General features: G+C 39.5%; 1 protein-coding gene across 2 annotated transcripts in view; it reads right to left on the bottom strand.

Moving 5' to 3' along the window:
* Positions 1 to 10,435, bottom strand: part of esrrga (estrogen-related receptor gamma a) — a 127,621-nt gene extending 117,186 nt beyond the window's left edge. The window contains exons 1-2 of one of the 2 annotated variants that reach the window (XM_026378097.1): positions 10,260 to 10,435; positions 7,320 to 7,552 (exon numbers count right to left, since the gene is read on the bottom strand). In XM_026378097.1, the coding sequence (XP_026233882.1) occupies positions 7,320 to 7,369 (50 nt within the window). In that variant the 5' untranslated portion in view covers positions 7,370 to 7,552; positions 10,260 to 10,435. Of the gene's footprint in view, positions 1 to 4,742; positions 4,761 to 7,319; positions 7,553 to 10,259 lie in introns of those variants that run through there. The other variant, XM_026378106.1, reaches the window with a different exon arrangement.
* Positions 10,436 to 12,537: the final 2,102 nt, after the last annotated feature.

Raw genomic sequence — 12,537 nt, 5'->3', positions numbered from 1 at the left:
TTTTTCTATTTTATATCATTATTTTAACTCTAAGACAAAAGGAGAAAGAGAGTAAAGTGAAAAATGGGTTGAATTCATTTACTAGATTATTTGACAGGACAATGCACAATAAAAACAGAGTGTGTGTCCCAGAGCTTTAGCTTCAACATGGGTTCACATCTGTGGCTTTGGACTGCTGGTAATGTACAACTGGGACAAGGAAGGATGAAGAGGAAAAAGGTAATGTTGTCAGGGGTGAGTCTAAAAGGGCAGAGGGAAAAAAGCATGGAGAGGAAAGTGTCTAAGGGTTCATGACCAATTCTGAAAATTAAAACTGGACCAGGATGGCACACAGCACTCTTTGAAAAACAAAGGCAAAGTGGCAAGGATAAAAAAAACGACACCACCATCACTTTTAAGTTATTAAAGCCATTGAACACAGAGCCTCTGACAATTCAGAAATTTGCCAACAGTGGGGAAGAAAGCTGCAGCACGTAGGAAGTACTGCAGCCAAGCCATGTTGTAGTATGGGCAGTTTTTTGGGATGACTGGGATGAATGATGGCTTATTAACAGTGACACTAATGCACCTCTGTGTGTATGTGTTTATGTGCTTTAAGAAGGTTGTCAGTCATTTTCCGTAGCTTAAACACACATGTACACACACACACACACACACCCTCTTATGCTGTAATAGATGCAAAAAGGCTGAGAAAAACAGCAGCTGGTAAGTGAGTGAGAGGGGAAAAATCAACAACTTTTAACCAAAACACTGTACACAACTCTAAATTTAATTTTCTGCAAGATTAAACACAATAATGACTAGCTTTATAAAAACCCATAACTAATGGCTTCCAATGAGCCAATCTATAGGCATTGATCTTCTCAGTATCTCATAGACTTGCAGTACAAAGCCTATAAATGAAGGAGGGAGGAGGCAGAAAGCGAAAGACTAAAAGAGGACAGAAGAGCATTATATGGGGAAAACATGAGAGTGGACAAGGAGAAGAGGAGAAGGTGATGGTAGGAGAGAGACATGGGTGTAGAGAAAAAGGGAAGTAAGGATGTAAGAAGATGAATAAGCAGACGATCAGGGGAGGAAAGTGCATAAAAAAGGAACTAAGGGGAGAAGTGAGAAGTGAAGACAAGACAAGGGCGACATTTTTCTGTTACACCAGTAGAAAGAAGGTCATTGACATTTGTTTTCCTTATCACACTTAGTCCTTGACTTTGTTTTGCTTCTTATCACATATCACAAAACACAAAAATATTCTGGGTCCAGAAAATGAACAAAGACCTTAAGAAACACAGTACATAAGATAATTAAGGGGGCATGACACTGATTAAAAAATAAAGTTCAGTTTATTCTAGACAAACATTACTCAGCCAATGAAAACTGTCATATAAGATCATCTGTTGCTTTGAAGGGTGCTTTTCAATGCTTTAATAGGGGTTTTAAAAAGAATTAAATTGGGAAATGTAGAATTACATACTAGGCACTAAAACCAAGGTTATCTTGGCTGATGGAGCTTCAAATCTAACCATTCTTGTGAGTTCCCTAACTTTTTAAAAGTCCAATGCTAAATCACTACATTATGTGTGATCAATGACTGGCCAGGAGATCTATGAAGATAAAAAGTGAGCAGGGTTAAAACTTCTTTCACAAGCTCTCAACTGTCGAATGATTTTAATGTGCAATGCTGGAAGTCCATCCATCTATCTATCCATTATTCTAACCGTTTTCCCTCATGAGCACAAGGCATGAGTGCTGGAGCCAATCCCAGCTGTCACTGGACAAGAGTCAGGGTACACCACTCTATCACTGGGCCAACATATAGGGACAGACAATCATTCAAACTCAACACACCTATGGATATTTCAGAGTCACCGGTTAACCTACGAGGAAGTCAGAGCATTGGGAGAAAACCCACACAGGTACAGGTAAAACATGCAAAAGATGCACAGATAAGACACCTAGCCGACTGGTGATTTGAACCCAGGTCTTTCCAGCTGTGATGTGTTAGAAACTCTTTTGCAAATCAAATAATGCTCACAACTCCTCCCTCACTATAACAGTTCACCCTGGTGTGACTAGGGCAGCTATGAACATGTTTGCTTTCCAGTATAGTCACAAAACAGTTTGTTTCATGCATACCCCTCGGTTGTACTAACTGCTTCTAATTCTTGATTTAATAGCTAAGTTGCTATCAAATGCACACATCAGGTGTGCACATACACAATACCCAAATACAATACTGTACAATTCATTGCAATATGTCACTCTTAAGATTTCAATGGCTGTTATTTATGCTGTGATTGCAGTAATCCTGTAATAACAGCAGGATGTTTGTGTACAAAAGACAGAAAGGCACAACTAAATAGGAGAAACACAGCTGAAGTTAAAACAATATGACACAAAAAAATAACATTATTTTTTTAAAGGTTATTAGGGCAATTAGACATCTAGTGGTATTCTACATTGGCTAATCCTACACTTGACAGCTTTGTAGAGGCTCACAGACTAAGAACTAAAGGTGGTGGCATGTGAGGAGGAGGAAGAGGAGGAGGATGAAGTGAAATGAAACAATCCTCTGCTGAAAATGCACAGAGGCTTAAATCCGGAGAGGGCTGCTTGCGTTAATCCCCATGGATTAAGCTTCTAAATACTCCTATTCAAGCCAATTAATTCATGCATATATCTGTCTCCGGCTCTTTTCATGTCATTTAAGATGATGGAGGGCGACTTCCTGGGTAATCAGGAGGAGGGTGGATATGTATCTACATTAATGCATGCATGGCTCTCTCTTCAGAACCATGCAGCTAGATACACCCTGATGCAACACACACACACATACATTTACACTACTATGCTGAGGTATACATTGAGGTTATTGGGGAAATGATGACGGGAGAATACGAACTGAGAGGGGCCTCAAAAGTTGGCTGACATATTCTGACAGCTGAATACTAATCATGAGATCAACCTCTGGCTAAATCTACAGGATCTCACTGGGGCTTCTGCCTGGGAGAAGCATAAAAAGGATTAGCAGTAAATACAGAAGGCTTAGAGAGAACAGAGAGACATCAGTGGACAGACTCAACAACTTGAAACAAAAGACTGAGAGGAAGAAGAATCTAAGGAGGCGGAAGTGTCGACAACAACCTTAACCAACCTAAAATCATATGCATGAACAGGAAGAATGGAGGGAGGGGAGGAAAACTAAACATCAAAACATCATGTTTGATGTTTGTCTGATCATACACACAATGCAAATACATTCATGTTCACTTTGTGTTCATTCACCTTATAAACATAAGACAGGAAGAACTTGCAACAAATGCAAAAGTACAAACTATAAAGACAACACCCAAGACTATTCCCAGTGACTGTAAAATGAGTCCAGTTGGTGGTGGTATTGACCCAATTCAAGGCTAAGTTTTCATCTAAGTTTATGTTTTCACCAAAAAGAAGGGTCTGGAGAGGTTTGCACACTGGGAGGTCTGCTAACATGCCAGGTTTGGTTCTTTAAAACCTCTGGCCTCACAGCCGTTCATTGAGTCACTATTCATTTCATCATGTGAAATCTCATGTCTAGAGGTTCTGATATAGTATTTTCTTTTTTTTATTAACTACTAACTACACACATCCTAAAATTACCAATACTACAAGGCATGAGTTGACTCCTCCTGTGTGATATTTTAGAGTTTACTATACATAGTAAGGCAGAAAAGGACAGTGGTGTTATGAGTGATGTCACTAATGATATGCTAAGCCTCATGACATCATGAGGGCCCGAAGTAGACTTCAATCTGTAGTGGCTGAGAAGCCTCAAGTCTCTGATTACCAATCTGTGTGTGTTTGTGGGTGTGAGTGTACAAGCCGGCTGGCAGGCAGCAACTGATGCAAAGAGTATTAATAGGAACTCAGAAAGGCTTCCAGTTAAATAGAACCTCACATCAGGCCAGAGTCTGGGATCATATTACCAACTCCAGACGATATCCAAGATTCAGGCATAATAATATACAGTTTACTGACTGCAAAAAAAAAAGAAAAAAAACGTAACTAAAGTAACATCATTACATTTAAAATAACGAAATAAAAAAATTATAATAAAGATTTACAAATGTGTAGTAGTGAAATCACAATGATCTCATTCTGTATACAGACCATAAGGCACAAAGATGAATGATACGCAGCACTGACAAAGCTGATCTTAAGGCCTATCCACAAATATTTAGCTGTTCAAACGTAAGAATAATAACATGTGTGACTGGCTTCCCATCTGTAGCAGATATTACTGCTGACTGCTGATGCTGCAAAATCAGCATCTCGAAATCATGGAGTACAGTCCTGACAAAGCCTCTAAACTAGCCCCAGTTTCATATTAATCAACATGTTAAAACCTGCTGCCTTTCCTGTCAGACAATAACTGAAAGAACAACAACAATAGACAAACACATGCAAATACAACTAGTAACAGTTTACTGTCAGAACGGTAGGTCCCAGCACAGGGATTAAACCTGTGGGTCCTGGTCAGTGGAGAGTATCTCCTTCTACTGTAATGTCAAAGGTACACATTTAAGAATAGCACAATTTGTATGCACAACATCTCTGAAAAAAAAAACACTAACATGACCTAAACTTTATTTACTCCTACTACATGCTTGTAAACTAATTTGCCAAGGAGTTCGTCATAAGTACTGCATATGTACAGTGCTTGTTCAGTCATTTAACCAGAAAAGCAGCTTTACTGCTCCTCTTACCTGATATTCTTCTACTCAGGTAACTGCTGTAAGGTGTGCTCAGCCTTCAGACACTGTAATAAGGTAAAATAAAAAATAATTGCAGGTGGGTCTCTTGTCACATTTATACTGCAACAAGTAAAAAAATGGGACACACACGGCAGGACACAGTACAAGACCGGCAGCATTTCGTGGAGATCTTAACACATTTAATGAATGATATCAATAAAAATAAAAATCCTAATCTCAATCTTTAACCTTTGCATCTTTCTTACTCTCAGTCCCAGGCTGTCTCTCTCCTTATTCCCCCTATTTTCGCTTTCTTTTAACTGTCACTCTGACTCTCTTTCACTCTGATCTGACATCCACCTCGCTGATTGGACGACCCAGCTCGTGCACTAACCAGTGACACGCTTTAATTATTGAGCGGCTGACCTCAATTGGTTGGCTGGAGCAGCCTAAAACACATTGCGCCACACACAGACACACTCCTCGCACATACACACACACAGACATTTGCACACCATGCTCTCACACTCATAATCTCACTACATACTGCACAGTTACATGCTCACCCTAGGGACAGTTTCTAAAGTCTAAATATATACTGTGGACAACATCAACTCTGCCTGTTACTCTACTAAATTAATTGATGTTAAAAGTATGCTGAAAAAACAATTATATGATGTACTGTGAAACAATGCACAAAAATATGCGTAAAACATCTACTGTGAAATATTGAACATTTGTCATTCGCACAACATTTTCGTTTGTGGAGTTAATTAATTACTAACCTGTTTACAGTAACCTTAAACTGCAGATACCTGTGAAGACTAATGTAAAACCAGACTATGTTTTTTAAGCACCTGTGTCACGCAGGTTGTTTCAAGAAACTCTATAATTTAACCATTTAATTTAGTTATTTTAATTCCTTATTGCAATGGTTAATGTAGAAATAAAGGAGAAAAACTTGGCTTCCACTGTTTGTGGAACATCAAAATACCACATAAATATTCAGTTCAGTGTATCGAATAAATGCCTTTACACTGCAGTAAGTACTAAAAACGCCACTAATAAAATAATAACTAATAAATAATACTGTAATTAGTATAGTAAATGATCCTGTTTATATATAGGAATAAATACACTTGAATATGAGATTTTATATTCCCCAGAATTCAAAGTATATTACATAACTTGCATTAAACAGAAATAAATATAATAAATGTACAATATATGTATAATCTACACTGACAGACAGAATAATAAGTCTGTCAGTGTAATATTGATAATTATGACACCTTAACAGAATAGGCTGTATATAGATAATCTTAGAATCTTTGCCCTTAAACGAGATAAGAAGTTAAAATAAATCATGTAAATTTAAGATCCTACACTGATAAATCCTGTAATAAGTCACGTATAACTGCTGCTGCAGAAAAAGAAATGATATGCATCCTTTGGTATGCTATCTATGCACTTAGTATGCTACAATTTAATATCTAAATATATCCTGGAGAGTCTGATCTTGTCTCCCTACAAAAGATCAAACACTGTAGATGATACTGGGCATGTGATACTCACATTGCTTCATAAGACATGATGCAACCAGGGCATTTTTAGATTAGGGTGTGATGCTATCCCACATAAAGTATTCCACTGGTTGCACTTCATAGTAAGTGTTGCGGTAGAGACTATTTTACCTGCCTGCCAAATTCATATTGTCTAAAGTGTTTGGCACTTAAAGCAATAAAATGGCACGACTTCAGTAATGAAATTCATTTTGACAATGCTTCTAGAAACACAAGTGACATGTTGACTCTCATTATATTTTGATGAGTGTAACCCAACTGGGCTCCATGGCATGCTGTGTGGCTTGTGGCCTATGATTAGTTACAAATAGTTCAATGGGTCACACCACTGGGCACTGGTCCCGAGACCTCACAGGGTTTGAACAGACATCCCCCAAACCACAAGCCCACCTCAAGTAACATGGCTGAATTCAAATTAGTTTGGCAGGTATTAGAGTATTTTCCAAAGCATGTATTTGTCTGTATCCTACTTAGTAAGTTTAATCATTTAACAGTAAATATCACAATCAGTTTAAAAGGTTTACTGTATTTAACCTTCCGTTCATTAGTGATAGTGGAGCTTCAGGTTACACTTTTAACATTTTTAATGGTGCAGATATTGTGATGAAAACACCAGATATGTTTCCATTGTAGCATGTACACATACACACACATGCAGATACACACACAATCAAGTGCAGTCATACAGAGCTCTCCACATGGAGCTTCATGCATGCGTGCATGTGTCTATGAAGTTTGGCACTGTGTTTCTTTGGTCCATACGGCGTTTTGTATTTGCCATAATCCCCTGTCAGCAACACTTAGGCAGGCAGACAATAGCAGAGAAGATCGGCAGCCAAACCCCCTTCACTGTGAGCTTGGCAGGTCAGCGTGCAAGCAGCAGGTTACACACACACACACACACACACAGCCACAAACAGTACTGTACAAGTGCAACGATGCAATGAATACACACACCCACACAACTAGAAAACACACATGTCCCGCTGAGATGCACGTTACTCACACCATCTCCTGGCTCTCTTCAAAGAGTTGTGGTGCGTTTCTCAAGGACATGGCTGTCTGACATGTCCTCTCTTTCTCTCTCTCTTCTCACTCTGGCATACTCTCTCCGCCTCTTTCAGACTCTCTCATTCGCTTCTCGCTTGCAGGACGGTGCCACAACAGATGCAAGTGTGCCGCTGCCTTGCTCCTCTTCCCTCTCTCGCTTTTCCTCCGCTCTCTTCTAGTGATCTGCAGCTGAAAAGCAGAGCTGATTCTCTAAGCCATGAAGCAGGGCTTCTCTCTTTTCTCAATTGCTGGGTAGTATGAGAATGATGAAGCAAGAGAAAGAGGAAGGGAGGGAGAAAGGAGGAGAGGAAGCAGTGCTGGGCAAACTGACCAAACTGATGTGCCACTCCAGGACACCAGCGTTCTGCAGACAGTCAGCCAGAGTCCTACTGCAGGAAAACAGCTTTACTGTAAAGCAGCAGCAGAAATCACTTAAATTTCACTGTCACAAAAAAGACAAATAGTAATAAAAAATAGTGTATGTAGGTTTTCAGTCTGGATTGGACTGCCAGTACATTTTGTCCTGAAGAGAAGAGAAGAGAAGAGAAGAGAAGAGAAGAGAAGAGAAGAGAAGAGAAGAGAAGAGAAGAGAAGAGAAGCTGTCTTTTCTGAAAAATAGTCCCTGCAGGCCCGATCCAGAAAGAGGCAACATAAACAAACACAGAGAGCAGAAACAAACATCTATTTACGGATGAGGGGGGTCCAGTTTCCCAACATTTCCTAGCAGCTTTTTTGACACCATTACTGATTCAGCAGTTTAAGAGTAAAAACTATGTTTAAGAGAGACAAGGAGACACAAAACAAGTAGTAGCTCAGTTAAATGCACACAACAAAACTGTGACTGAGAATTAATATTGAGCTAGGTAATGTTAATCACTGCGACCAACAGCAGCAGCTTAAAGTAATAATTCAAGAAACAACACATAACTCTTTTCCAACACCTCCCAGAAATAGGTCAGCGTACACTAGTCTGTATTCTATCTGTCTCTCTCTCTCTGTCCCCACAAACACTCAACAACACTAAAGGCCCAGACAAAAGTCAAAGTTTTTTTAATTGAGAATATTGCTTCAGTTGGTTGTTGAGTCTAGGTTTGTACAGGTTGTACTTGGTGTACGTTATGTACATGTGTTTTATGTTTAAATGTATATTTTCAGCAGAGTGAAAGATCCTTACAATGCCATTAATAACATTTTATACAATAACCAGGAGTGTCAAAACAAATCTGATATTAAGAAACCCACGACAGTCACAGTGTTGTTGTTTCTTATGTTTCCTAAAAAAGAAGAAGAAAAGGAAATTTTAATCACATTTCTTGCTTAGTATGTCATAAATCTCATTTTAAACTGAATTGTGTAGGATGCCATGCTCCAAATGCATAAATAAGAAAGCAGGAGTTGATTAGCAATGGAAATGCATCACATCAGCAGTGGCTTGTACATGGAATCAATCAGGCCAGGTTTAGTTTAAGAGAGACCACTACATTGGAGTTTCTTGCAGATACCAGAATGAAAAGGAAACGATGCCACACAACTCTGAAGTAGTTTCGAGCTACAGATGAAAACATTTAGTAACTAGGACTGTAATAATGGTACTAATTATATAAAATAAAAATAATAGTAGATGGTCAGCAACTTGGGTATGAGTAAATATTTCAATTAAGTGAGACCATTTAGTTCCAATAAAAAAATCACTAAACTTGAATCATCACTGACACCAATGGACCAGATGCACCAAACTGGAAGTAATTCCTTCATATATCAAATGAGCCACATGAACTGGATGAACGTGAAGCCAGTGTGACCTTGACCTTTGACCTATGGCTCAAATCACTGAGTCTAAGTTGACATTTGTGCCAAATTTGAAGAGATTTCCTCCAAGCATTTCTTCAATATCAAGTTCACAAGTATTGGGTGGAAGTTGTAAAACTGTGACGTGGATGAGGAAGACAAAAAGAAGTGACTATGGAAAAGGAGGAAGACGCAGGAAGAACAGGTGAAGGAAAGGACGAGGGTACGGAGGAAGATGATAAAAGCAGGGACACGGAGGAGGGTGGAAGGCAAGGACGGGGGTGAAGGGTGTAACTCACTCCTGTCCCCATCACCAGCGCCCAGTCCTAATTTACCCAGAACAATCAATCAGATCAGGAGGCAGACACTGATAGAGGACTACCATGCAACAGGATCCAGCACGCACACACACACTGAGAGAGGTGGAGGACTTGCATGCAACAGGATCTATTCACACACGTACTTTTATGCTGACTATAGAGAAAAAGTTTGCAGCTCATACTGTATCTGTAGTCTCTGCACTGACTTCTACCAACTAGGCTGTACTGTGTATCAAAGTCACCGTGGCTCTGAGGGGTCACAACGAGAGGTCAGGGCCCAAGAGACAGAGCAAGCACAGAGGGAACAGAACAGAAGTGAGCAAGAGCAAGGGGGTGAGGGAGAAAGGAGAAATAGGCAGGAGAACAATGGCCAACAATGGGAAGAGAGACAGAGTGAAAAGAGCACGGTGCAAAAAAAAAAATCTGAGGACGTAACAGCAGCGAACAAGAGGACAAAGTGATGCTTTCAGAGAAGAGATAAATTCAAAGATAAATGCACCAACAGAGAGAAAGAATAAAACTGCAGTCTGACGCCGGCTCACTGATGATACTTTGGTGTAGGCAGAACAAACACACACATAAAACATGACTCTCACCCCCATCTACACTTAATATTATTACAGTATATATACTGTCAGTTCTGACTAGTTGGGTCTTGGTTGATCCCGAGCACTTGTTGAAATGTTTTTAAATGAGACAATCAGTCCTGAATGACTTGGTGGAAATGTACGACAAAAGGCATCACAGAAATAAATTGAAACTTTCATTTTAGATGTTCTAGTACTCACAGTTATTGCCAAGGTTAAACTGGGGTAAGCTGGCTTTGCAAAATCACAGATTTCTGGTCCTTGACCGTCTGGAAGGGGCAACAACTGACGACGATGAGTAGAGTGTGTACCAGTAAGAACTGGTCCCAGTAGTTCTGGTGGTAGCTTACACTCTTTTATAAACAGTTCAACGTGTGCTGAAAAGAAAAGAAAAACAAACAAACAAACAAACAAAGCGTGAGATCCTGGTTCTGGAGGTGCAGACAACACAGACTACAAATCCTACAGAGAAAAGAAACTCAACTTCAGGTAAAGTTGTAGTTACTGCACCGACTGATTTGAGTACCTTCACTGTTTTTTCTTTAATGTGCTATAACAACAGTGATTACCATGCATCATATCATCTTTACTTCCTGCTTCTAATATAATGCAGTTGCCTCGAGAATATATTTCTACAGCAATCTACATCATGAATCTCAGCCCCATAAAATGGAGTTGATTGAATTTATGACTAATTTATTTGACTTAAGACTAATTGGAGCAATGCTTTATTTATCCTGTAAATTATCCCAAAGCGCCTCTCTGTTTGTGTGTGTGCATGACAGAAACAGAAAGAGGAAGACAGGGAGAGCGAGAGAGAGGACATGTGAGATGTACACTATTTATTCTAAAGGATGACACATTTAATTTAGCCCCTGCATAAGAAATTAAAAAGCATAGCTGTTATTAATGAAGACGGAGCATAATGAGGATTGGCTATACAATGACACGTACGCACACACGCATACACACACGGACCATATCCTTAAAATACAACCGAATTTCTCCTATCGAATTAGCTTTTTTCTGACTTAAAACGTAACTGGAATTGTTAATGTAAGATGTTAAGCAATATAAATAACAGCAATTAGGTAACTATTGGTAGGGCATTCATCTACGAACCCCAAGCTTGGTGGATCGACTCCCAGTTCCCCACAATTCCTGGCCACATGCTGAAGTGTCCCTGGACAACACACTGAAAGCCGAATCCATGGTGCTTCAAAGAATCTGCCTATGCACAAAATGTACCCAAGGAGATCAATTATTATTATTATTCATTATTATTCATTAACTTCCTGTATGTGCCATACATATATTTTTTAGATCACATTATGGTGTTTGTCTACTGTATGTAGAAATGTTTAACTAATAAATAAAAGCTAAAAACCAGACCTGAAGTTAAGGGATTTCCATGTGGCAACGATGTGAGCCTCAAAGTCATGTTTCCCTCAGCACTGTTGAAGTCATTGAGGTTGTAAATTGACTGAAGAGAGAAACAGGCTGTGGTCTTAGTCTTCCCTTAATTTTGTTACAGGTTTGCCAATCTCACGCCATTAAATGTATAGCCTGCATAGCACTTCTATTGATTAACAAATGACAACAGTGTCAATGTATCGCAATCTGCACTTGAGGTCAGGGACTTATTGCCTTATTTCAACTCTTTCTTTTCTCTCCCTCTCTCTCCCCCAATCTCCTTTTCTCCAACTCTTTCTCTCATCCATCCCCCCTTTCTATCTTTCCCCCCTCTCTCTTTCTCTAAATAGATATTGAAGTTTTCTATTTAAGGCAGATGCTGTTTAACTTCCTTGGGGTGAGAAGTGAAAGGCAGGCAGAGGGCCATCCATCTCGCTATCCACCTGCTGACATCTTTAAACGCTATCGACACCCACCGCCAGCATTAACATGCAAAACCGCACCGCACGTTTGATTTCATTAGTTCATTGTGCACTGGGTTTTCTCTTGCCCTGTCGGTGGGATTCTGGCTGCAATTATTGGATTGGATGCAGAATTGGCAAATTTTCCAACTTGTCAGAGAAATGCCATTTCTGAACAGCACTACTGTGAATTTTTCACAGTTCCTAACTACAATACATCAAATACACAGTGTCTTTCCCTAGTGGCGCGTTAACACAATGTGCACCATGAGTAAATTTCAAATAATGCACCAGTTGTTTCCGCTCCTCCTAGAGGGACGTCAGATGTTCATACATGGCAGTATTGTGTTTCTATTACACAACTGAAGAGACCGTGTACTATGCAGAAGACAATCGCCCGTGGACAACATATGACAACACTGAAATAACTGATTACGTAAACACTATTAAAATATACTTTTGCTAGAAGGAACTATACACCCTCCTTGAGGAGTGGTTGAAAGGCATCCATTTGATATTGCTTTAGTTCATTATATTGATGACTGAAGTGAAACTGAAAGCCTGAAACTGCCACCATGCAAGTGAGTACGTTTAATCTTAAATGT

This window comes from Anabas testudineus, chromosome 3 (genome assembly GCF_900324465.2).
Source record: "Anabas testudineus chromosome 3, fAnaTes1.2, whole genome shotgun sequence".
Classification (NCBI taxonomy): Eukaryota; Metazoa; Chordata; class Actinopteri; order Anabantiformes; family Anabantidae; genus Anabas; species Anabas testudineus.
Note: the sequence above shows the minus strand (reverse complement) of the source record. Positions and strands in the feature narration are given on the sequence as shown.